We start from the raw sequence: 27,305 nt of genomic DNA, 5'->3' as shown, positions 1-27,305 counted from the left end.
TGGCCCTGCCTGGGGTTTTGCAGGCTCCCTCCTGCTTTCGGCGCCTTGGTCCTGTTAGCGGCGCCTTGGTCAAGATAAACCGCCAGGAATCGGGGATAATGATGCCGAGTCCCCCAAATTGGTGAGGAACCCTGTTGCTTTTCAGAGCCATTACTTGCAAAGTAGCAGAAATAAAGCAGGCTTTCATGGAGAGAAGCGCTTGGTTTGTTCTGGCTCTGCCTCAAGATGTGGGGTAGTATCTGCTTACACACATGTGCAGTAGGGTGTGCCAGGGTTTAAAGTATTCACAGATATAGAGGCATATTGTAATGGAGCTGTCATATAAAAGCACTGAGTACAAATTCTTGTCATCTTTTTCTGTGAAATGGACATGTTAAGCTTCCGAACAGAATAGTTGAAACCATAAATCCAAATTAACCTTGTGATAGATTAGCCTCAAGTCACATGTTGGTAGTATCTATGTACTTCTGAAGTGCTGTAACAGAAGTAAATTCTATTTATGAAGTGGTATATTGAGACTATAGCACAGAAAGTTCACCATTCTCTGTAGCAGAATAAAGGTGCACATAATGAAAATCAATTATTAATGACAATTTATGGTAGCAACATGTCTTTTAAGATTTCTAGTAGCAGATGCTTTTGTTTGAGAAGCTTGGAAGCTTATGCAAAATATCCCCGTATCTTATTCTGTACTAGCCCTTTTAATATCAACTTGTTTATGTATTGGGGAGTTTTTTTCCTAAGCTATTGATTAAAAATTGAAAACAGTAAGAGATTGCTTTAACAAGACTAACAAGTATATTAAAATACTAGTGTAAGCAATCATGTAGTATAGAGTAATATTCTAATTTCATTACATCTGGGGCAATCTGCTTAAATAATTATGCTGAGGTACATATGGCATGGGAGCTAACTGGAATATTAAGATATAGCTGAATAGATTGTATTCTGAGGCTGTATTGTGTCAGCTGTGAAGATGAGTTTCAAATCTAGTTACTAGTGTTTCTGTATTTCTATAAAATCATGCTGCTTTAGTGGAAAGCAATAGTGCTTTATGCAAAGGTGTAGATACACCTGTTCTGGTCTGGTAACTGGCATGAAAACAAATTTCCATTTTGAGCAAGGATCACCCTTAAGCTTCAGTGTGAAGCACAGAAAAATCGGTCGTCTTTTAATTGTCACAGTCAAATGTGATACACATTGCTTTAGTGTATAGTTTTAAGGTCGAAACTGTGATACAAGTTGAACATAAGGGGTGGAGCTTTAATATGAGTGCCACAATACTTGTGAGTCTTTGACCTGGTGTGGAATTGTTTCAATTCCACATGTAAATCATGTAAAAGAATTGCATATTTTGGAACACTGTAACACCTTAGTTATTCCAGGAGATCTTCAAACTTTCTATTATTTTCAGAAGTGATACTGTATAAATTTGGCCTTAGACATGTTCCTTTAATAGATACAGCAAAACCTGTTTATGTCCTTTTGAATTTATACAGCAACTCTTTTGACAAATGAACCTTTCAGCTGGTAGACTACAGGAACCCTGACATTATCCTGTCAGTATTGCATTTGTAAATAGAAAAAACTTGTCATCAAAAACTTCTGTTCCAGAACATAGAACTTCTGAGATCCTTTTCTTTCAAACTTATCACAGATACTTGTTTTGTACACTAATATACTGCAAAACTGCATTTTTTTGTACAGGGTGTGGTTGCTAGCTTCTCTACCAGTTTCATTTAATTGTAGAGATCTGAACTTGTCCTCTGGATAGTTACAGTTACCTCTTATATTTTTAAAGAGCCAACATCATCTTTCATTGCTGAGTGATCTAATTATACAGCTGTGGGGAGTGAGGGAGAAGCAAGCTTATTCAAATTAATCTTTCTCCAAGAACCATAGTCTTTGAGTGCATACCAACCATTAACTGATATTAACCAAAAACTTCATCAGGGTTAGTTGTGTATTGGAACCTCATTTAAAAAATAATTTTTGGGGGGGGTGGGGGGGAGGAGAAGGTGTGGTTTTAGAATGTAAAAAAAAGTACATTTTCAAGTGGCTGCTTTCCTAGGAAAGTTTAGTTTCTGCTGTTTGGCAAGTTGAAGCCTTTGTTAAAATCATAGTCCATTCAGAAAGATCTGAACAAATATAAGAAATGCTGTGAAACCCCTTCAAAACTAGATTGGGAGTTTGCAGTTCTGCTGTTAATAAGGTCAACTTAATGGCTTCTGACGCTTTAGTCTGCGTAATGTATACGTGCTTGTTCTATCAGATTCTGCTGTTCTGTTCCTATGTAACGTTTCTATGATGGTACACTAGAGAAGACACCTAAAAGCAGAACAGTAGATAACCTCATATCAAAAGACTTTGTGGAATAGATTTTTTTTTTTTATGCTCACTTCTTTATATATACTCTTCATCAAAAAATAATGACTATCATCCTCTCCAAAAATATGTATTGGTGGGTGGGAAGGCTGATTTTTCTTTCTATGAATGTACAAGCTAATTTCATAGGCATTCTATTCTGTCTCCAGTCTTAAAGTGTATATATATAAAGGAGTACAAGTTGGCACAGCTTAAAAAAAAAAAAAGTTCTTCTCAATGGAACTGAGAAGAAAAGGAAGTGAGAAGTTTTGCTTCAGCTTCATTCCTACTAAGTATGCATACAGTCCAAGTGCATAAATGCAATGGCTCATTAGTAATCTTTTGGAGATACTTTAGATGAAAAAAATAATAGTACCAATTTACTGAAAATGACATTGTTCTGAGATTACCGAGAATGATTGAGTTTCAGTAGATGATAGTGTTGATAGTACCTTTCAATTTCTAATCTAAATATTCACACATAAATGAACTCAACTAATGAACTCAACTAATCATTAGAGGAAAAACTGTTTTCAGTTTCTTTTGGGTGTTTAAAGGCACCTCATGTATCACTATTTGAACACCAAAGCCATTAATAATGGCTTTCTCATATTTTTGAGAGTCTTTACAGTATGAAGGAAACATGTTTTTAAAATATAGATAATTTGACTTGAATAGGTGTATCTTTAAGTTCATTCTGAAATATCTTTTTATCTTAAAGACAGTCTCCTCAGGGAAATTTCAAGGCGCTTCCCTAAACAAATATGGGAGAGTATAACAACTTGCTGTTGCAAGCTGTTCTGGATTTGGTCCATATGAATTTAATTCTAGCTCTAGAGTTTTCAGTGTTTTCCTTTACCCGGATTTTTGCAGAACCAGGAATGTAGACTGGGAACCCGTCTTCTGATTTAAAGGGCAAAAAAAAAAAATTAATGTTGGAAGGCTATTGTAGTAAAGCTCTGGGAAAAATAAGTGCATTAAGAATAAGCAAGTTCAAATAAGTATGCCTTGTATGTTGCTCTCTGCATTTAAAGTGTAGGGTTGTGACTTCCCAAGAACACATAGCTGCACTCTGTGGCATCATTACTTATCTAGAAACTTCAAGTTTAATACTGCATTACACCAGGTTGAATTTCTTGCATGTTACCTAAATTGTCCAAAGCCTCTATTAGAACCTCCACATACCTTTGGAAACATTATTTTGGGGTTATTGCAGACTTTTTTTCTAAAGAAAGAGCTTACCTTCTAGCTCTTTCAGAAGCCATTACTTTGGCTGCTCTTGCTTGAAAGGAAAGAACTGAACACAAGAAGCATATTTTCCCTGCTACTTAAAGGCTTATGCATGTTGATTAAAATATGATGACTATTCATTTTTCTCTTTCAGCAGTGCTTGTAATCTGCATCATACCTGCTCTGCTGCTAATCATCAGAATAGGGCAGGCACACTAACTGATGAGATTACAGGAGTTCTGCCTCAAAAGGAGGGGAAAAAAGAGCGCGCACCTCTGCCCTGGCTGGAGATGCATTCCAGGACTTGCACAGTGGACCTGCCTTCCCTAGTGCTGTTAGGGAGAGGGAGTGCCCGCATAGTCATGGGGAGGGGGAGAAGTAGAGCGGTGTGTGTACTACTGGCCAAATGAGATAGAGCTGTAAAATTTCTCAAGACACCTAACAGACTGGCATGAAAGTTGAAACCACAAATCTTGCCCTGATAAGAATTGTAACCCATTCCAGCAGCTAAAATGGGAATTCTTACCAAGGCATTCTGTCTCACTTGTTGATAGCATTTTATGTTGTTGTTGTTGATCTTTACAGCTGTTTGAATTTCTTGTGTTGTCTCTTCTTTCTCATTATTTTTGTAGTGTAATTGGTTATATGTACTTCATTTAGTTCTGAAAAAACTTTTGAAGTGAAAGGGTGGGCAAGTTGGGATGAAATTTGTGTTCCATCATTGACTGTAGATACATATGCAAATTTTATTTGTTGCTATTATATAATTAATACTATAGAGTATATATTATATGCAATATACATTCTATATGGAATTATATTCTAGCATTTGTGTATATATACATATCACTATCTTGTGACTTATACTACTAATGTCTTTTAAAACATTAGGTTGTATAGTAAAGTTAGAAAGTAAGAAAATCTGTTAACGCTGTCAGTGTAGCTCTGCACATATTCTTTGTTATAGTCTCTGATCCTCATATATTGAATGGGGTCCCTCTATTACTGTATAAGATCAGTAACTGTGTTCTTCATTTTTGGTGTTCAGCTTTTTTGATGGAGGACAGTGGAATATGCAGTGTGTAGTACTGCGACCAGTTTGATGGAGCTCATTTAATTCCATGTGCTGTAGGAAATGAGGATTTCTCTCTTGTCCACAGCCCTGTTTTCATAACTACTTATTTCACAATCCCCCACTATATAAGAAGCGAAATCACAATCCATTCTTTGTGTATATCTTCCCATTTTTTTGTTCTGAAACCTGTTCAGTGATTTTTCTCTTGCTTGCCAATTGTATGTTGGAAAGCTTGACTATGTAACGCTTTAAATGCTTTAGTAGGTGTTTGGGTTTTTTGAATCATGAAGCTGACCAAGTTGGGATTTGACCAAATGATGAAACACCGCTCTGAACAAGGGATTGTCAGGTCAACAAAAAAAACCTAAGACATCTGCATTAGAAGTTAGGCTAAATTTCACAGTGATGTCATCTCTACAACCCCTGCCTAGTCTAAATTCTTGTTTAATGAAGTTTCCTAAGTTTCTGGGCTATTTTCATACTAAGAAAGTGCTTGGGATGTTCCTGTGTCCTGGAATGTGACTTATACCATTAAACTCTTAGAGTGCTTCCTTGCCTTTTGACAGGTGCCAACTAGCAGTTGTCTGAGACAATTCTGGTTAGAGCTTGAGGTTAGAACGTTCCAGGGACCCCGCTAGGGTTTTTTATACAGTCACCCAATTTGATAGCTAGATGTGAGCTCTTCTGTACCAGTTGGCCTTTACTATATGGGACTGCTCCCAGGCATGTTGAACTTACTGGTACAGATTCAACTGAAGAGTCTAAACATTGCTTTGTTGGCAGGACTGATCGGTTCACTATCCTTTTCATACTTTATAAAATTGTTGCATACATTTTCTTTTAGAACATTTTGGAGGTAGCATTGATAATCTCCATAGCTTGGCCTGGTCATTAGCTTTCCCACTATTAGTTTTCTAATATTTCTTTAGTTGAAGGACTTTCAAATCAGTGCCCTTCGATTTCCAGTGTAGTGCTGTAAACTCCATTTCAAAGCAAATGGAGGGCACCGCTCTTGGGGAGAAACCTTTAAGCAGCAAGGGATTGAAGATTAGCGCAAAGAATAGAACAGGTCATTGACTGGGGCATTTGCCTAATGTGTCAGGGTGCAGCTACTGCTCCCAGGGCTGTGTCTTTAGTTTAATGTGGCATGTACAAAACAGATCAGAAAGCAGTGACTAGAACATGGAATCCCAGTGCTCTGTCTGGAGACTGCTGCTGAGTTAGTTGTGGCTCTTTTGAAAGTACTTGTTCTCTCTCTCTCTCTCTCTCTCTCTCTCTAATTCTGTAGCCTTTGCTGGAATAATGTACTGAAAGAGCAACAGACTTGTTTAATGAGTGGGGGGAGGAAATGATAAAGTTTGTGAAGTTTTATTCATAAACCTCCATTAGTTAACTAAATGAAGCCTGTATGTGTAATCATTCTGCATAATAGTGTTGATTAGAGAGATGATGTTTCCCCTTAACCTAGCCAACCTAGCTATTCTGGTAAATAGCAGTTCAAATGGATTTTTTGCTGTTATGCTTTGTTGCCTACCATCCTTCTCAGAGGACTGTTAGAGAGACTGGTTTAGAGTGGCAGTAGTCAAGTGGTGGAAGAGTCTGGTCTGATTTGGGATGACTATTCCTCATTCCCATTTGATGTCCTAATCACAGAGCTATTGGTTATTCCTGAGCATGAGAGGCAGTTCTGTGCTGGAGGTAAGAATTCAAGCCTTGCTCAGTTTTGTCAAAGCTAGTGTGCTTTAATGAAATGTTCTGGTTTTGATGACTTGGAATATTTGTGGGGGGAGGATTCCCTTGCCTAATCTAGGTGTCTTGTGCCCATTTAGGTGGTACATACAGTGTAATCCTGCCACTTCAGAAGGACAGGGCTCTCCTGTGTGTCCTGTGTCATGTCTGCCAATCCCATGTGGATGACTCATTCTGAAGTGTCTCAAAAGCTACTAGACGCCTGTTTTTAGGCACCTGAATTGGTGCCTCTGTCAGAAAAATCTCTAATGAGCTCTGTGCTGGTGTAAAAACTCATGTGGTATTTCTTAAAAGAAAAAAAAAATAATTTAAATGCAGTACTTACGAACTGTTCATAAGAATTTACTAAGAGTTTTGAATTGCTGCTTCAGGTTCTTTCCTGCAGTTATACTTCAGCAAGATGCAGTGATTAGAAATCTCAGGCTTTTCAAATGATAAAAAGGTATCTACCTTTCTGAAAAAAGTGTTTTGCAATGAGTTCATACAGCATGAGTTTGTATAGAGGTAGATCATGATTGCTTTCCCATCAATGAGATGTAGATGGCTCTGGATTGGATGGTGGCAGTCACAAGCATTGCCTAAACTATTGCTTATGAGTTAAGTGAAAGATTTTGTATTTTTAATTTGAGATTCAACTAATTACAGCAGAGTTAATGTGCGGGAGAACTATCTTAGAGATCTACTTCATTTAGCATTCATTAGTATTTGAGTTTTTCATAAAAATGCGTGCATCTCTTCTGTTTTTGCTTTATTTTTTTCTTCCCCTAAGTAATCCCTATGTTTCTCATGTCTGCCTATGATTTCCATGTGTTTAGAACAGTTTCTGATAGCCTGTGTTGAACCCTTTCTTAAGATAATTTAAATTTTCATCTGAGTTGTAGAGCATTTCACTGTTTACCCACCATAATGCTTCTGATTTCTGTATTATATTTGAATTGTATGAGCCACACTATGCTATACTTACAGCACTGTCTAGCATGTGAGGCAGCAACTGCACTCCATTAGAAAACTGTTTGAGTTCTCTTGGCTTTAAGAACTAGCTTAGAAACTGTTAGTTTATTTTGCAAATGAAAAGTTTGTCAAAATTATCAAATTTATTTTTTATCTCATTGCAGATCCCCAAAGCTGATTTGTTCAGAATTCTTAGTGTTTTTATTCTGTTAACTTAAAACTCTTTAAAATGTTAATTTAAACACTCTGTTGTCACTCCCCTCCCCCCCCCCCCAAAAAAAAAAATATATATAAACTGCTTGGTAATTGTGTATCAGGGAAATTTGGGGGAGAGGGGGAGGGCAAGGAAGAATGATTAGCATGGCCAAGAGTACTGTTAGCCTGACATTGGCTCTATCTGCCAGTTGTGTTCCCATGGCTTTTGTTGGGGTTTAAAAGCTGAAATCTTTCTATACTGTTGTCAGCTAATAAAAGGATGCTTTTGTTTTATTTTGCATTGCCTGTGGAAATTAAGTGTCTTACAACTTAAAATCACGTGTGTTACAGACTAAGCATGTTATAGTTAGTCTTCTGTATTTTTAGGTAGTACAGCATCAAAAGTTGTAGGTTAATTCCAATCTTAGTTACAAAACTAGTTATCTGCTCCTCTAAGTGTTTTAAGGGTGGGCCGTTACAGTGGTTTCCTCCTGCTTTGACACATGAGTTCTAGCAGAGGAAGTGGTCTGAGTTACGTGTTCTGCTTGAATTTGGAGATGAAAAAAGATTCTCTGATAGTTAAAGGAATGGGTAGCATTACTGGGCAAATGTTTTGAGAATATGGAACGTGGATATTTTATGGCGAGATGAAGACTGAAAGGGGTGAGTTTAAGAATGAGAGAATAAGCACACTAAAGCAAGCCTCTGGTAGCTCTGCAAGCTAGTATATTTTGTACTGAATAATACTGAGTGCTGTAAACTAGGTTGTGTTATTACTGTTAGAAACTTATTAAATACTGGTAAGTAACCAAGTTCCTAAGTAACTGGTATGTTCTTCCTGAGACTAGTCCAATATTAGAGATTTGGAAGACCTGCATCTATAAAGCTTTTGTTTTCCCTCCTTGACTTCCTAACCCCACAAAATTACTAGGTTAGAAATGTTTGGCTTTTGATTTTTATGCAAGTTTAGAACAATTAACTAACTAGTAAATCATAGCAATTGGAACTTTATAGTTTTGTCTAAGGAAATTGAAATGGGCCCACCTATTTTAATGGTAGGGAGAGAATTATTTCAAAGCTGGAAAATGTCAGAAATATGTCTAAAATATTACAGTGACTTGAAGTTGGAAAACACTTTTATTAAATATTTAGCCTAGTATCTCCAGTTTCTAGAAGGTTTGGGTTTTACAAATATCTGTATTTCTGCAACAGTATTGCCTCAGCTCTGTAACACAGCTGTTCTCTTGAGGCASTGTTGCAGAGAGTGTCAGGAATAAGTGCAGTTTAAATGTGTCAAAGAAAATACAAAATGCAGTGATATTAGAGAAAGGGTGTTAAGTCTTGGAATTAATGTTAAATACAATTTTGGTGAAAAGTAAGTAGTAGCAATAGATTAACATGAAAAATATTCATTCTTTTCATGTATTTGTTCAAACCTAAAGTATGTTTTCCTCAGGAAGAGGAGCTGTCAGGTTATCTGTATCCTCAATTCATTAGACTGATCTAGGCGAGCTTCATTGCTGCATAAATTCCAGCTTCATTTGCTACCATAAAAATACCACTCCAATTATTGTTAATTTTAAGGCTAGAAGGTACAATTCTGATTGCCCTATCTGGACAGAATCTAGAATTGTATTCAGTAGTGACTCTGTGCTGCCCAGTAACTAATGGATAGGGTAGGAACTTTGTAAGGAGAATTCTAACTTCCTCGCTTAAAATTGAAACAGTAATGAAAGACTTGTCACTTTTGTTGTTGATTTAATAATCTGGATAGCCTAACTTTTTTAAAAAATACTTTCTTGATTGCTTTCTTTCTCGTGCAGTAATTCTAAAGAAGAAAAAAGTTACCTTTTCTGAAAATAGATTATCTGGGTATTTTTAACTAATCCAGTGTTACTGTGCATGCTGATCTGCTGGCTAAATTCCTATATATTTCATAGGAAGGCCAGGGGTATCAAATTTATTTCAAAACTGTAAATAAAACAACTGGGTTGGTCTTGTGTACTCCAGGGAGCTAGGGGAAAATAGGTGAAAAGTAAAAATTTGTGGTATCCTGGAAAAGCAGAGTCTTGTGTTACAGATCACAGGCTATGTCTTCAAAAGAAATGATAATCCACAATGTGAGGGGTTGAGAGCTCTTTGTTTTCTGTGTTAGAAAGAATTTGTTGTTGAAGACTGCTTACACCCTAACAGTTTTTCAGGTGTCCTACCTCAGGACAAAACAGGGACCTATTTCATTTGTTTTCCTGTACTTTGCAGAATTTTTAAAGTAGTCTTTCTAACAGTTTTTCTGTGTTAATTTCTTTATTTCAATGTGTTTTTAGAACAGGTACACTTACTATTAGAAAATTAAATGTTTCTCAGCCTGTGTATTGACAGTCTTCAGGCAAACGCTTCTTCCGTTTGCATTAGCTAAACTGGAAAATCTGGGGATATGTTAATAGAAAGGTGCAGCTGAGCTATAAATAGCATAACTTTTTTGTCAATCATATTTAGGCTTGATCGTCTCTTTATTTTACTGGACACCGGTACGACACCAGTAACAAGAAAAGCAGCTGCACAGCAACTTGGGGAAGTAGTGAAACTGCATCCTCATGAACTGAACAATCTCTTATCTAAAGTAAGCATCTCTCTCTCTCTCTCTTTTTTTTTTTAACATGCTATCAGCACTTTAACAGTAAGAATAAAACTAGTTTTGTGGGGTGTGTTCTGTGGGAAGAAGATGCAGAAAGTATAGTCTTTTGCAGTACTCTCTGAAAACAGATGACTGAAGAAAATTAGGAGACCACGTCTGTTAAGCCTGCTGCTTTGTCAGACTCTGAGATGGTTATGCAAGTCAGGTTTCCCTTTGTATTTAATATTGATATTCCTGTTTGTTGTAAGTTCAGTTTTTAATCTATAAAGAGGAGCTCTACTGCCTCTTAAAATTTCTGCTCCTTTCTTTAAAGATTGTTACTTGTATGATATAGGGCTAAAAATATAGGAGGCTGCATGCCTTTAAAAGGGCTGGAAAATGGAAGCAGATTTCCATTAGTTTGAGACTTGAATCTGGCCAAGTCCAGTAAAACCACCAAAAATAGTTCATGTCTGACAGCTGGAAACAACTGAGTGACCTCAATTCTGTTCTTATTGAACAGGTGCCCTCACCACAATTGGTGCTATCAACAGAGTGGCCGAGGAGTCATGAATATCAAACCACTTTCAGTGAAAGAAATAGTTTTTCCAGGTTTGAGGCATAGTGCTAAATTAGTTTAGAGAAGCATATGTTGCTAAAGGTGACCCATGTTGTCCTTTGGTAAAATTACTTTAAAGTTTTCAGGTCTATTAATCTTTTTGAACACTTCCTTTTAGAAAGCAAAAACAGTTTCAAGCTTAGCTCAGTGCTTGGAGGAAATAGTTTACATCTCAAAAAGGAAGGTTTTGCTAAATTTGTCTGATGGAACTTAATACATCTTAAGTTCTTACTGCCTTGCTATTGCAAGGCTTATGACTAAGCAATGTGAATGAATAGAAAAGGCTGCTCATGTTTCTCTTGTATTCTTGTACTTTTTCTGCTGTGTTCTGAATATTGGCTTAATCCATAGCATTAAGTGTATTTTATATAGTGTCTAACAGCTTGTGGATGTTCTACAAGCACATTTTTAGCCAATCTTGATTTTTCTTTTTTTAAAGACCTAATTCATTGTACAATCTCTCTTTAAAGGTGTTAGTATATTTAAGAAGTACGAACTGGGATACTCGTATTGCAGCTGGCCAGGCTGTTGAAGCAATAGTGAAAAATGTACCTGAGTGGAATCCAACTCCAAGATCAAAACAAGGTGCTTCTTAAATGAATTATGTAGAATTGATTGCGTATCTGACACAACCTGACTGTGATATGAGACTTCTCAAGGAAACCATGCTATTCTGTTTTTATGAGCGCTAGATGTGTGTGGACTGTAGCAAACCCCTCTGGCTTTAGATGTTCATATTCAGTTACAGCTATGTGCTTGACCTTTGCTTCTCCTAAGATTCTTACGCATGTGCTCTGTACCCTCAAACTTTTACTCTTGCACTTAAAAGGAATAATTAGTGAAGCAATAGAACTTTCAACCAATTAACTTTGTTATGATATTTTTGCAGACACTTTTCTCCTGTTCCCCTGCTCATAGCACCTTTCTAAGGGAGTTGAAATGGTCACTTCCTGCAGTCTATTCTGCTTGTATTCGCTCAGCATCTGGAACTGCTGCATTAAAGATGTTAGAGGATATAGCCCTGCCACTGCTTTTAGCAGCTTACTTGTGGACCTATTGTCCATGATTTTGTCTAATTTCTTTTTGAACCTGTTGATATTTCTGCCTTCACAACCTTCTGTGGCACAGATTCCAGAAATTCATGAATCTGTGTAGTGGATTTATTTTTTATTTTTTATTTTTTGACTAAAAAATTCCCTTGTCCATTTCAAGCTGATCTCATACTTGTTTCATTCACTGTCTCCTGGTTCTAGTAAAATTTGATAACTTCTGCATTTGCATTCATGATTTTTGTAAACTTCCATCATATTTCTCCCCTCCAACAACTTTCTCCTCTCTAAGCTGAAGAACTACAGCATCTTAGTCTTTCGTCACAAAGCAACTATTCCATCTTTTGGATCACTTTATTTTCCCTCCTCCATGCTTTCTCCCATTCTTATATCCTCCTCGAGATGCACAGTATAGAACTGCGCATAGTGCACCAACATCCAAAGTTCTGATATTTATATATAGTGGCAAAATGAGATACTTTGTCTCATTTTTAGTGTCCTTCTGATGATGCCCAGGATTTATTTGGCTTTTTTGGCTGTCACTGCACAATAAGCTGGTGAATACAAAAAACTGTCAAAAGTGCCTCAATAAAGATCTTGGAGTGTTAACCATCAGTTCTGAATTCAGCATTGTGTAGGCATGGCTTAGGTTCCTACCGTTGCAGCTTATCTGCTGTCTCTGCCCATCAGTCAGTTCCGAGAGTCCTTCTTGGTTCCTTACTGCCGCTGTGACATTTGGTTACCTGAAAGCTTAGTGTAACGAACATGCTTGGGGGAAGAGTATGCATAGTGAAATCCCCTTCTCGTTGCTAAAGACATTGAATAGAACTGGTTCCAGCATTAATCCCTGATTCTTAATTATCTTGAAAAGTGACCATTATGCCCTACTCCTTGCTTTCTACTCTTTAACTAGCTTTCAGTCCATAAAAGGACCTTTTCCCCAATTCTGTGGTAACTTAGTTCCTTCAATTTTTGGTATGAAATTCTGCCAAAGGCTTCTGGGGAAGGGGATATATGCGTATTTTTATACATACATGTGTATATATCTTATATGTGTATACTTTATATATATAAATACATCTGTGCAAACTTTAATATGTTATTTTTTATATATGTGTGTATGTACACATCTCCACTATATCCACTCTATCCACATGTTGGATTTCTTTGAGGACATTGATAATCAGGTTACAGAGGGCTTTTTTTCCATGAGCCATGCTGACTCTTTTCCAGTAAATCATGTTTATCCATAAACTCAATAGCTTTATTTATAGACTCCACCATTTTACCAAGGATGGAAGTCTGATTCACCAGCCTGTAGTTCCCAGGATTACTTTTAAAACTCTCTGTACATGGGAGTTTAGAGGCAACTTATCAGTCTTCAAGCACAGTGGCTGTTTTTAATGACAGGTTAATAAACGCTGCCCAGTTCTCACATATCTGCCTCTCAAATTTGAAGTTGTAGAAGTAGTTATGTATATTTGAGAAACAGGTGGCATTTAGCACACTAACTGGCTGCGTAGGTCTTTGTTTCTGTTTTTGATTTCAGTTAAACTTGATTTAGTAGTTAAATATGTGTTTTACAGTAGTCTGCTTAGTAATATTTCAGTTCTTAGGCTTGCTGCTAATCACTTTTTGTGTATGTTTTATGAAATGTTAACTTTCTTTAGGTCTGAAGAAATGTAGGTATTCATTTTGTATGAAGTGTTTTGTATGTAATTAAACTCATTTATAATTAAACTCATTTACTTTAAGTTAACAAACTTTCATAAATGTGTTGGGGGGGGGACCATATCAAACTAAATGTTAGAGTCTTTTTTTTTTTTTTCTGGTAGGCAACAATTGTATTTATACTGCTGATCACAATTCAGGATGCGAGCATGCTGGATAATGTAGGAGTGGCCAGTCTTTTTGAATGCTAAGCTGCATGTGGCTAAGAGCCACAAAAAGTGCACTAACCTTTGATTGCTGAGAGGAGGGATGCTTTGGAAGTGAATAACAAGGAAATGATAGACACCTTGTGAGGAGCAGCTCTCTTCTGTGATAGTATTAACTGCTGTATCTGCAGCTGGATTTGAGAAGAGCTGATAAAGTAGTCCTCAGTAGCCTTTGGTAGCTGGCTTATCCCCATACCAGTAGTTAAGACTACTCTCCAGCTTCCATACCAGGGATGCCTTGCTGTTGGTCATATGATGTAGCGTTGGCATGATACTCATGTTTGAAGTACTTGTAAGCCATATGTAGCTTCAACTGCAAGCTGGCCATATATATGTACAGAGAAGATCTTTTAGTGTGTCAGTGTCTAAAATCTTAAGTGAAACTTGTTAAGGGAAAAAGTATTAAAAGTGTGTAGGGGGGTGGGTTTTTTTGTTTTGTTTTTTCTCAGTTAAATACATTGAGATTTTTTGGCCTTTCTTTGTGAAGTGGAGCCTGTAAATTCTGGGTATCAGAATGCTGTATGTCTGGTCGTTCCTTTGGGAGAGGGAGATTATTTCTTCCTCTTCATCTCCTTTCTTTTCTGCCTATGCTTTGACTGAAAATTTCATCTCATTTTTGTTAATATTATTTTCGATATCTGTCTAGAACTGGGCTCAGAAAGTCCTGTGGAAGATTCACCTTCAACTGATCGGTTACGTTTTGATAGATTTGATATATGTCGGTTGTTAAAACATGGTGCATCTCTTCTTGGATCCGCTGGTGCAGAGTTTGAAGTCCAAGATGATAAATCAGGTATATCTTTATTTGACTTGCAGATGAGAAAATCTAGTGTTTTGAAAAAGTTTGTGTTGGCTATGTTATATGTCTGGTCATGCAGAGTTTTGTGGAATGCTAGGAAATAACAGGAAGGAAACATGCTCTAACATAACTGGTTTATATTTTGTTTCTTGAGTTAGGAGTGAATTATGGCTATGTAACTTTCTGAGAGTCTCAATGGTAAGATATTGAGATTAATTTTTTATTAGGGTTTTTTTTTTTGCTTATTAGAATTAGTGTGCCTATACAAAACCTAAAGAAGGGGAGCAGAAAAAGCAATGTCAAAGGCTGCTGTAGAATTTCTGTAGCTTTATTTTCAAGGGGTTTAGGAACTATAAATCACTTGCTCTTGATTAAAACAATGTTCCCAAATACATTAGCAGAATGTGGCTTATTAAAAGGCATGAAGTTTTCTAATATAGAGTGATGGCACAAAAAATGCTGTGGTAAAGCTTTCAAGATTGGATGGTCAAATATTTAAAACATTCAGTACATGTTAAGATGCTTAATAGTTGTTAATTAACAGCTCTCCTTTACAGGACTTGCATTCAATTGCTGTGCAAAATGAAGTGGTTACCATTTTGTTTTCTTCCAAGCAGTGGCTACTGGCTTTGTTTATAGCATAATCCAAGCTTTCCTCTAGTGCTTATAGTTGTGGCATTTGAGTGCTTAGACTTTACAGTGTCCTAGTGGAAAAAGAGGTAGAATAATCTTTTTCTTTCAAAGAGTGTGGAACATAAAGTAAAATTTATCTAGTATCACTTGTTTTGGTTTCTGTTAAGAGATTGTGTGCTTCTCTATCAGAGTGCTTGTGCTTTTGATCTCTCTTAAGGCTCATAAGAAATGTAGAATACGTAGTGTGTGTGTGTGATATATCTTGTTTCGAGTGACTTGTCTGGTATCTTTCTGGAGCTCTTTAGTAGAGAGAATTGGGTTATAGCCGTAAAATGGCACTGAATTATTTTAAACTACAAAACTCTTGTTTTTCCTTACCCGACTGCCCTGCTGTAGTTCCAGTCCACCTTCCAGTTTCTGCACCAGATGAAATGGTGCTATAGATAAGAAGCCACTCTGGCTTCATAGCTTTGATTCATTTGTTCCCTGGGCATGATTCATCTGTGCAGGGTACGCAGAAGCCGGCTAGCTCAGGAAGGAGCAGAACCCATGGTTCCTGACATTCAGGCGGTGTCCTGTCTGTTAAGCTTCACTGCTGTTTTATTGCTTGCCACCTTTTATGCTAGGTTAATAAGGTGTTCTACAAATCTCATCTCTTCTAATGAAATCCCACCTGTTCAGAAATCAATTAGATGCAAACAACTAAAATGTCATATTCCAAGTGTGGTACTTATCCCAGTGCTTAACAACACGTGCTGCTGTAAATCATGTGAATGAAAATGAACTACAGCTTTAGTTCTTGCTTTTCTTAACTGGTGGGAAAATGTACATCGGCCATTTTCTCTTCTGCATTTTCTAGCTGTTTTTCTTTAAGTTCCCAGCATGAATGGATGTAAAAAGCAAGTCACATAATGAATTTGTGGACTTAGTCTTTGGCACTTTTTCATAAGATGAACTTGTGCAAGGAATGTAAAATATTCTAGGGAATGGAAGTTGTTTGTATTTCCTTATTTGCCACTTAAATGCTACTACAAAAAAAACCCCAAGTGGATTATTGTCATAATATCTCAAATGTGGTGTATACCCAAAATTTCTATCAGTAGTGGTCACCTACTTACTAATTTCTGTGAAAATCTTTCAGTGGATAATAGAATAGGAATCAATTCTCTTAATTGCTTTTCAGCAGTCCTTTGGAAGCATAGTTACAAGGCATTAGTGACTAAAAAAAACAAACTCCTGATTGGTTTCCATACCACACATGAAAATAATGTGGAGTCTGACAGACCTATAAGCTACAAGTTCTGGTTTATATGTAGCAAACTCACTTGGCGAGTTTATCCTGCTAGGGCACTAAAATCCTCTGTTCTTATGTTCACCCAAAATCTAGGTGTTAAGTACTTCAGGTGTTCATTTAAGCTTCACAAGATTCTTGAGGCAGCTGCTACGATCTTAACTTCCTAAATGAGCCTTGCCTGACACATGAAGCTTGAGGATTAGGTTTTGAACACTCTGGTACCCTAGGAAAATTGTGTTTATGCCTCAGTCTACATTTCTTTGGGGTATTTCTGGTCTGGGCAGAAGGGGAGGAGGCAGTTAGGTCCTATGCATCTGACAAAAAAAAAAAAAAAAAAAAAAATCCAGCTTAATACAGAATACTGTATTAAACATGAGGGAAAACTTCTTTACTGTGAGGGTAACAGAGCACTGGAAGACGTTGTCCAGAGACGTTGTGAAGTTTCCTTCTCTAGAGATATTCAAAAGCCGTCTGGACACAATGCTTGGAAGTGTGCTCTAGGTGACCCTGCTTGAGCAGGGGAGTTGGACTAGATGATCTCCAGAGGTCCCTTCCAACCTTGACCATTCTGTGATACTGGACTGAATATCAGTTGAGGCTTTTTGCTGTTGTTGGTAATTTCTTCGGTATCTGGTTTCCAACAGAAAACAAACTTTTGGAGGAAAAAACCTCATCCGAAAAAGAAAACATAAAAACAAAACAAACCCCATCTGCCAAATCTGAAAATCCAGCAAGGATGTATGTGCTCAATAACAAAGTGCCAGTTCTTGATCCAGTTGATGGATTTTTTTGTTTTGTTTTGTTTTTTTCTAATGTGTGAATTCTCTCCTTTTACTTCCCTAAAATACAGAAGATCTAAACTTTTACTTCTGTGGAAAGAATTTCATGGGAGCTCTTTTTTTTTCGGTGAAAAATTAGTGTCGCTTTAAGTAGCAGTATAGTTTCAACAGCAAAAAAGGTCTTTTTAGGAATCCTTCTGAGATTAAAACATTTTAGTGAGGCATTATCCAAATACAGTTTATTTCTATGCAGCTTTTGGTTTTGTTATGTTATTTCCTTGAGCAAATCTTCAATAATATATCTAGTTGCAAGTCTGACACACCTTATGTTTTAAACTTTTAAGGTGAAATTGATCCTAAAGAGAGGATAGCACGACAGAGGAAACTGTTACAAAAGAAACTTGGCCTGGATATGGGTGCTGCAATTGGGATGAATACTGAAGACCTCTTCAATGATGAAGATTTGGACTATTCTCCTTCTTCAGTTTCACTTGTTAACAAACAACCTGTAGGTAAAACCTTGGACTGTTTGCCTGCAAGGGAGTAACACAGTGTTTTATTTGTACTTCTGTATTTGCAATTCTTTATATTTTAAGTATAATGCTCAGCTTTAACTAGGGTATGTTTTGGCTTCCTGAACTCTTAAATGCCATAGTTGCACATTAGTCTTATCTGGTCTTAAACTGCTGGTCTGAATTTCAAATCATGGAGGGTGACTTGGAAGTTGAGAAGTGTTGTGGGTTTGGGGATTTTTTTCAGGACCTTCATTGTAAGAAGAGTTGACAAGGAATGATTTCTTTTTCAGACTCTTCAGGCTGCTGAGTTAATTGACTCAGAGTTTCGAGCTGGTATGAGCAGTAGACAAAAGAACAAAGCCAAAAGAATGGCTAAGCTATTTGCAAAGCAAAGATCCAGAGATGCAGTGGAAGCTAATGAGAAGAGGTATAATAGTGAACTGTTTTACTCCGGTTCCTGTTAAGCAAGGATTATAATTTGATTTGTCTGAAAAACTTCCTACAGTCTTTGCCTCTTAGTCTTTTACATGTTAATTGGACTGATGGCAAAACACTTGTGCCATACTTATTCCCAGTAGAGACTTTATTAAGGACTTAGCTTTGTAGGAAACTTGATATAGTGGGAGGCTATTCTTAGAAATTTATGTTTTGTCCCTGTCGTTATATATGGCTTGAGAATACCACATGAAAATGGGGGATTTATGAAGATAATAAATAAAAATTTCAGATACAGCTTTATGTATGGTGTGTTCTTCTTCACAGTAGTTTATAGTGGCGTGTTATTGTACCTACTCTATTTTTAATGAACAATGAACTAAATTTTGGTGGTGCTCCCCCCAGCCCCAAACAAGGATTTTGGCCTTTTTTTGAAAAGGCTGAGAAAGATTGCAAGTTTGGGATGGCATTCTGCTGTTTCCTCACTGAATTTTATTACATATAACTTCTACCTATACTGTATATTTCAGAAGGTATTAATCAAACTTGTTTTATATTCCTGCCACGTGTTACTGTTTCTGAGACTTCAGTTGTAGAAGTACTTACTTCCCTTAAAACATACTTTCAGTTCATAAACTTGTATTTGTTCCTTTTTAGCAATGATAGCACTGATGGGGAACCAGAAGAAAAGAGAAGAAAAGTTGCAAATGTTGTCATCAACCAACCTGCCACAGACTCAAAAACGTTGGTAGAAAATGCTCCAGAAGAGGTATGATGCACTGTCTGGTATTAAAGTATTGAATGATAATGTCTGCTAATGTTAAGAGTAACATAAAATAAGATTTCTTTACAATCCCAGCTATTCTAACCCTGAGTGAGTTATTCTTTGCTTGTTTTAGTATTATGAGAAATGGATGTCATTGCCAACATCACATCATTGTCAATTTAGTTTTGTATGTAATGAAGCAAATATGCTTCAAATGGGAAAAAGCATTGAGAGAAAACACATCTAATCCATTGGTAGCAGTTTGACCCAAATGGACCTGAGCAGGCAGATTACAGGTGTCAGACTGGTATTAATCTTAAATGTAGGTGCCTTTGTACATTAAACTGTAAAACTGCTAAGCAGGTAAAGATAATAAGAGATCACACTGAATCATAAACAATTTGATGTGAATGTTCATGTACACTTTATTTAATCTTTGCCCTACTGTAATTAGGCTTAATTTAGAATTAAGTTTTACCTTTAACTGAAGATTTAAACAACACCTTGGTGAAAAACTCACATTTGCTTCACTAGACTGAAAATCTGAAATATTGTAAGAAATGCTATGGTAGAATACAACTGGTCCATAGAAGTTTATTTTGAAGAAATTTTATCTTAGTAAACTCCTGTCTATAAAAAAAGATTTTTCCAAACATAGCTTAGTAACTAAATTCTTATTTACAAAACAGTGATTGGAAAATTAATTTATTATAAAAGATTAATGATAAGGGAAGGCTCAGTAGCTGCTGGTTGCTAGCCTTTTAAATACTTTGTCTTGTCTTTATGATGGGGTGAAGCTCCTGAAGTTAGTGTCTTTGCTAACTTCCTCTCCCTAGCCCTGTCAGTTTTCTCCCAGGAAACCTCAGGGATAGCGGATATGCTCCTTTTGGTTTTTCAAAAACATGGAATGCATTTTGAAAAAGATGGTGTTTTACTGGATCAGTGTGACCCAATTTGCTTATGTTGTGTGATTTCAAAGAAAGATTTGCCTATTCTGCCTTTTAAAGGCAAAGTTGATAAAGAATCACTGGGAAGGACAAGAAGTTTTGCTTAGTTTTCTAAGTGCAGTTCCTAAAGGGAGACTGACTTCCAGAACATCAAAATTAGCCTAGGGAAGAGGTTACACTACCAACAGACAAACTTCATAAGCCTTTTACAAGCTCCGGTGCCAATCAGCAAACTTTCTGAAGTGTGGAATAAGTTACTTAGTTCTGCCCAATAACAAATTAAAGTAATCAAGCTTTTGGAGGTCTTTATTATCTTTGCTTATCTAAAGTGGCTTGCAATTTAAGAAGTTTTCCCCTGATCATTGGCTCCCATTAATCTCATACTTGTGTTTTAAATGTAAATTTAGGCAAATGAATGGCCTCTGGAAAGCTTTTGTGAAGAGGTGTGCAATGATCTCTTTAATCCATCCTGGGAGGTAAGATTTATGTGCAGTATTTTAAGGTGTAATTAAAGGTAGAAAAAATAGTAATTTAGAGTATATTTAAACAGAAGTACAAAAACTATATGTATGGGGTTTAAAAGCATTTTGATAGATATCAGAAACTATACCAATCACAAATACAGATTTATGTAGTCAAATGTGATTTTAGAGAATTTTGTGGGTTTTCTTTTTTTAAGATTCATTTAAAGGGGAAATGGAAATGTATAATGTATATGCAAGGAGAGAGTGGGAAAGATCTTGGTAGCAGTGAATATAAATGAAAACTTTGGAAGTACTGAAATTTGAGGAAAGCAAAAGGACATGAATCTATGGCTGAAGGATTAAGCAATTAAAATTGGCTTGAATTTACCAAGAGGTGGAAGAGCACTGTGCAAGTCTGCTGAAAACAGTGACATGTTTGTCCAATGTTAAGTTAGAAAAATTTACTCCACTAACAGAGGATAGCTTACAAATTATTTTTCCTCTTCCTTTATGAAAAAGAATCTTAATTTTTTTAAAAAAACGTGTTAAATATCAGTTGCAAAAACTTTACATTTGATTGCCTAGGTAACTTATTTTCAAGATTTGAAAACTGTTCTACTCACCCTTTTATTCAATCCTCTTATTCAATTTTCTACCCACTTTGATATTGGTCCTAGACAAAAAATAATGAAGTAGCTGACAATGGTCTTTCCTTGAGCAGTAGCAGATGGAAGTAACTATTGCCAGCTAATATTAATTTTATTATAAAGTCGATGTTTTGAAAGATTAAATGTTAACAGCAAGTATATCATGCTTAGGCATATTTATATCACAGGTTCAGTGATACCAATTTGGCTCTGTTTATGCTGGCCTCAAACTTGGAAGCGCAGAGATAGGTCATATGCAGCAAGCACAGTTATTCTGGGTCCAGAAAAAGGATAATTATATTCATGAGGCGCATCATTGCATCTGAACTAATAAGCCTTGTCTTATTTGAAAGCAGGCTGTTGACATTTGAAGCTAAAGTCTGCTTGCCTCCTTGTGGGATGCAGGCATTTTCAAAGCCTTGTTAGTACATTTGATATGGGGCCCATGTACACCTTAAGGAAGTAGATCAATACAGAATCATTATTATGGTATGTTCTGGGTGGAAAACAGGTTAAACTACCTTAAAATACATGTTTATAAAATTGTCCCGTAGCGGCCTCTTGCCATGTCTTGAGGCAGCCTGGGTGACTAGTTGAGGCTACTTGGCTAGCTTATAGACAGCTAAAGTCAGGTGAGATGAATCCTGCCACTGATATTTCCTTTATACAGTTGTCTTTCCTGCTGCTATTTTGCGTTTGCAGAGGCTCAAATGTTTACAAGCCAGAAAAGGAACATTTTGTCAGCTAAAACTAGCTCATAAGCAATCTCTGACATATAATACACTGATCATTTGTTTATGAGCAATTAAGATTTTAAGACTAGGTGCTGTGGCTGGGTTTTATTGGCTTGCTTATAGCTTTTTACCAACAGCCGCTCAGCTGTGCATGTGGAGAAGGGTATGCTTTTATACAATTGCACTTCATCTGAGAAATTCTGATTCTTGGAGGACCTACCAGCCACTCATTTCTGGCTGTTAAGGGGAAAAAAATATTATTGTGAAATACGATAGTTTTTTAGTAGCATGCATGTACATGAAGTACACTTTGTAGCAAATACCATGTAAGTTTTGCTCGAACCTAGGTAAAGGTGTCTCAAGGAGAAAACAGTTCAAAGTTTTGCTTTTGCAACTGTCAGTGTAGCTATTGCGCAGGCTTTTTTTGGTTAGCCAATTGTCTCTAGTCTGATACCAAAAATACCAGAAACGGGGTATGCCTTTAGCGCATCTTTCTACCGATGTTCTGTAATTTCTGTTTTGTAGCCCACAGGTGCATTAATTCTTCTTAGTACGTTCAACTGCTTATGTTTGGGAACATATAAGTGGCTCTGATTTGTTTTCCCCTATAACTTGTTCACTTCTGATTATTAGTTATTTTTTTTTTAATATCTAGCCATGTAAGGCAGGTTTGCATATACATGTGAGCTATACAGAATAATAATCTCAGGAGTTTGTTCTGCAAATGCCCCAAAATACTCTGAGCTCTGTTTAGGAAATGCAAAGTCTACTGGGAAGAAGATTGCTTTCCTTTAGCTTATAAACTTACTAGAAATAGTTTCTCTGAGCAGCCCCTTGTGCCCCTCCCTTCCCCAAAGTCAAAAATTGCAGTGATCTAGAAGCCAGCTGCCAGAGTATCTTATTTAGTTCCTGAGGTTGGTACAAGCTGACTGTCATGCCAGTAATAGAGGTGGAGGCAACAGAATCATCTCTGCTTCTTGAGCCAGAGAATTCATTCTGTATGTTCATTTGAGATGCTGAACCACATTTTGGATTCAGTGAAAGATTCCTTTGGTTTTGGACTTTGCTTTTGGGTACTTGTATTTTAGCTTTACTTCACATATGGAACGTTCTCCATGAACTGCTGCTCATATGCTTTTGAGATCTGCTGATCCAGAGCTCTGGGCTTTACGAAGACTTCTAGCATCATATGCCGTGTTCCTTCTTGAGTCTTTAAAAGAAATTGCTCTTGTGCAAAAAGGAAAATCTTCTCCAACAGTTGGAGCGATATGTATGTTCATCTCCTGTGGTTTTGCTTTTTTGGTGGTTTAATTATAGGATTTACATTTTTTTTTAACCCATTTTCTCTGCAAGAAGCATAGTCTGGGTTAGCAGGCCTGCTTTTTAAGGTTTAGATTAGTCTTACACTTAAAACTGCCAGGTTTTTTATGTATTTGAAAGCTGATCATTGTAAGGTAGCTATTGCTGCAACTGTGATTAGGAAATGAGTTCTGTGGAGGGTAGTAATGCCATGACAATTAAAGTTGGAATATTTGTGCCAGTGGAGGTAGAGGGTAAAGGCTTTTAGTATTTATGTTACAAAGTAGATACCTGAAAGTGTTTCTCCCTGTTTTTTGTTTGAAAAATTCAAATTAGGAGAGCTATGAATATTTTGATGCTTCTTCTAACCGATGAAGGATTGATAAGGGTAAGAAGGCTTCATCCAGAAAAAACATATCCGTGCGTAATATCTTCTAGGTTGATCTGTCTCTGAAAACTAGTGTTTTATAACGTCGTGAGGTAGAACTAAATGAAAACTGTCTTCCTCAACTACATTACTGAACATGCAATAGTGATATTTTCTGTAGTGGAAAGCAGAAGCCATTCTTAATCTTTTGTCCATAAACTTTCCTTTCTATAGAAATATTTCACAAAACCAATGTCAAAAACCTTTTTTTTCCCCAAGTATAGCTTTTGATCTAATAAGTTACTACCTTTTCTCACGAATTTGTGAAGTACCACTAACTGCAACACTTGAAACTGTGTATTAAGAAAAACGTATGGATATTTTGAATTGCTTGCTGTGTTTTGTCTACCCGGTATGTTTTTTATCTTCTGTTTCTAAATATTTAAACTGACTTATTTTTGATTCTTTTCACTTTTCTAGGTTCGACATGGTGCAGGTACCGGGCTGAGAGAGATACTTAAAGCTCATGGTAAAAGTGGTGGTAAAATGGGAGACAGCTCTTTGGAAGAGGTAGATTTCTAGTTCTGTAGACTTTTAACGTGTTTCTTAAGTAGTGTCTTTTCTAAACCTAATTTAAAATACTTAAGCTTTGCAGGAGGTGGGTGATTTGAAGGGAATAATAGACCATGAGATTTGTCTGCTCAAAGTATATGGACTACATAACTATGTCCAGTGATAAAATGTTAAATTCTCTTGAAAAAGCCTACAAAAACAAGCTACATATAAGCAGCTATTAATATGTAGATCGTGTGTGTACATTCATTAAACATTAACTTCCCTACTAGAAAATAATAGTTTCAGGTCATGCTAAGGGTGTGCTGAAACAAAATTTACAATATAAGTTGGTTACGAACTCTAGATTCAGCCGGAGAGTCTTGTACTGTCTAATTCTGTCACTTAAATACTAAGCTGATTCTATCAATCTGTTTGCTCTCTTCTTGCAAGAAGTATTTAACTTCTGAAAAAGTATTTTCCTTTTAAATACATGGAGACTGGTATTTAATTTCCTGACAGTAATAACTCATATGGAATCAGATTGCAATTCATACTGACTTCACTGCTGTAAAAGCAGCTGGAAAGCAGAGACAGACTCTTACCTCCAGAACTAGATTTGGTTATTGCAGCTGCAAAGTTGCATTGTGGGAGCTTATGATATAGACAATATAGAAAGATGAGGAGATACATTTACCAGAGGTATATTGAGCCACTTCAGTGTACTTTTTGTGTAGGACAAGCACAAGTTACTCTCTCCTTGCTTCCATGTGGAGCTGTATTTGTTCCTTGGAAACTGCAGAGTAGTTTAATAACACTTCTTGCAAGAGTAAGATACTCTAATCAATTTCTTAACTATCTATGGAAAGAGACTGTGCCCTTCAGGTTAGCTTCAAAGACTGCCATGCCTGCTACATGCATGTTGTAACTTTGACATGCATGGGAGTATGAAATCCCTAACTTGATGAAAGTTTTGTTTATTAAAATGATGATTTTTCAAGGGGAAAGATCATCTACGAAACCAGTGGAGATGAGAAAGGTGGTGTCCAAGTAGTTCAATCTGCGGGGCTTCTGCTCTGAGTTAAAGATGTGGGGGCTCTAATCAACAGAGACCAGGGCCTCAAGACAGGCTTGGTCTAAATTGCTTTGTTAAATCTGGAGGAGGCTGAGAGGTTGAAAAAGGAGTTCCTTTCACTGGAGCTCCCACAGTTGTGAGAAATACTACTTCATAGTTTGTGTTTATTTGTAAATGTTTTTCAAACAAGTATTGATTGATATGTCTAGGATACATTGGCATTACTCAGGGTGGGTTATCTGGATGACCTCACCTTCCTGTGCTATGTAGGGGTAAAAGTACCCATTTTCTTTATAGGGCTATTCATATATACTATGTTTCAAAAATAAGCAAAAAACCCACTGTGATGTTTTTGATAAGCCAGGTCAGAGCTGAATTAGTGTTGACTGTTCTGCATTGGCCATCTGTGTGACAGAAGATGATAGTCAATTTAAATACACATTGTTCTATCTCTTTAATATGAATTTAGCTAAAGCAAGTCCTTTATGAATAAATACAGTCAAGGTGTTCAACTTCTCTTTTTACAGATGATTCAGCAGCATCAGGAGTGGCTAGAAGACTTGGTTATTAGACTTCTTTGTGTGTTTGCATTAGACAGATTTGGAGACTTTGTGTCAGATGAAGTAAGTAACTCTGAATAGGTAGATGAGCAGGCTTCTATGGGAGATAATTTTGCAGCAGATGAACTACGCTTTGTACAGTGCTGCTGCATGTGCCTGCTGTAACTGCACACAGATACTTATTACAAAGTAGCTGATAAACAGATTTCCACCTTGCGTAACAGTTCTGCTCACCTGCCTCTACTCATATGGGTTTACTTCTAAGTGAGGTTTCATATAGGAATAGCTGTTTCATCATTTACTTTATTCTAGGTGGTAGCACCAGTACGTGAGACTTGCGCACAGACTTTGGGAGTAGTATTGAAACATATGAATGAAACTGGAGTTCATAAAACTGTGGATGTTCTCCTGAAGCTGCTCACACAGGAACAGTGGGAAGTGAGACATGGCGGCCTCCTGGGAATAAAGTATGCTTTGGCAGTGCGTCAGGTAATAACCCTCATGGTAACCTCTCATGTGGAGAGCTTTGGAATAGAAAGCTCAAAAAACAGAACAGAAAGTTCAAAGTTGAGGATGTGCCTGTGCAATGGTTAGATCTGACAAGGCAAACTTGCTTGCACTGCAGTCTCATGTGGATTAAGATGTGTGAATGCATCTTTATATCCAAGCTGCAGAACTCTGCAAGTATATAGCAGAGTTGTTGTGGTGTTATAACTTCATTAACAGTTACTTGCACAGAACAGATTAAAACCAGACTGTGCCTATCTGGTTATGATCATACTTCCCTGTGCTATGTTGACATAGCTGAGTGCTACAAGAGGTTTGGTCTGTTCATTGTATTATTCTGCAAACATTAGGCTTTGTTTTCACAGTTTTAAGTTAGATTTTAATGAACTTTAACTTAGCCTAGATTTTACTTCATGAATGGTGACTTTGAATATTCAAACTATATTCTTGGGCCTGTAGTTTCTGCTTATATAATGAACAGGTTTAGTCACAGATTCAGAGTACATCTTAATTGTTTGGTTTATTGTACATTTTTCCAGTTTAAAAATATCTTTGATCATTTTTGGCAGGATATGATCAACACTTTATTGCCTAAAGTCTTGCCTGCAATAATTGAAGGTCTCCAGGATCTAGATGACGATGTCCGAGCTGTTGCTGCAGCATCTTTAGTACCAGTGGTGGAAAGCCTGGTTCACCTTCAGTCTCAGAAGGTGACTGAATTGTTTTCTATAAATTCTGATTGACAAGTTCACTTTTAATCTGAAAGAAGAAAATGTTTATAATGAGCACTTGCATTTTCTTTCAGGTTTTATACCATAACCTCTTGTGCTTGTTTGTCTAGGTGCCTTTTATTCTTAATACATTGTGGGATGCGCTTCTGGAGTTGGATGACTTGACAGCCTCCACCAACAGTATCATGATCCTTCTTTCTTCCCTTCTAACTTATCCTCAGGTCCGAAAATGCAGGTAACTTTTTTTATTAGTATTGCTTCAGTATTGCAGGTTTGACTGCCAAGTTATTTCCAAATTGGAGTAATCAAAGTTGCTCTCGAATCACATGCCAAGGAAGTGCTTGATGTAAATCAATATTTTAATTTTACTCTAGCTCCTCTTCAGAGTGAAGGTTAAGACAATACTTCTACTTCCCTT

The 27,305-nt window shown here is 36.8% G+C and overlaps 1 protein-coding gene across 4 annotated transcripts in view; it reads left to right on the top strand.

Moving 5' to 3' along the window:
- BTAF1 (B-TFIID TATA-box binding protein associated factor 1) overlaps positions 1-27,305 on the top strand; it is a 59,911-nt gene that overhangs the window by 3,895 nt on the left and 28,711 nt on the right. Inside the window, exons 1-13 of one of the 4 annotated variants that reach the window (XM_026061954.1) lie at positions 70-121; positions 10,061-10,184; positions 11,268-11,382; positions 14,430-14,576; positions 17,633-17,796; positions 18,094-18,230; positions 18,896-19,007; positions 20,359-20,427; positions 23,943-24,032; positions 25,617-25,712; positions 25,962-26,138; positions 26,726-26,866; positions 26,998-27,122. In XM_026061954.1, the coding sequence (XP_025917739.1) occupies positions 99-121; positions 10,061-10,184; positions 11,268-11,382; positions 14,430-14,576; positions 17,633-17,796; positions 18,094-18,230; positions 18,896-19,007; positions 20,359-20,427; positions 23,943-24,032; positions 25,617-25,712; positions 25,962-26,138; positions 26,726-26,866; positions 26,998-27,122 (1,520 nt within the window). In that variant the 5' untranslated portion in view covers positions 70-98. Of the gene's footprint in view, positions 1-69; positions 122-10,058; positions 10,185-11,267; positions 11,383-14,429; positions 14,577-17,632; positions 17,797-18,093; positions 18,231-18,895; positions 19,008-20,358; positions 20,428-23,431; positions 23,484-23,942; positions 24,033-25,616; positions 25,713-25,961; positions 26,139-26,725; positions 26,867-26,997; positions 27,123-27,305 lie in introns of those variants that run through there. The other 3 variants (XM_026061957.1, XM_026061955.1, XM_026061956.1) reach the window with 3 other exon arrangements.

This window comes from Apteryx rowi, unplaced genomic scaffold (genome assembly GCF_003343035.1).
Source record: "Apteryx rowi isolate R43461 unplaced genomic scaffold, aptRow1 scaffold_188, whole genome shotgun sequence".
NCBI lineage: Eukaryota > Metazoa > Chordata > Aves > Apterygiformes > Apterygidae > Apteryx > Apteryx rowi.
Note: the sequence above shows the minus strand (reverse complement) of the source record. Positions and strands in the feature narration are given on the sequence as shown.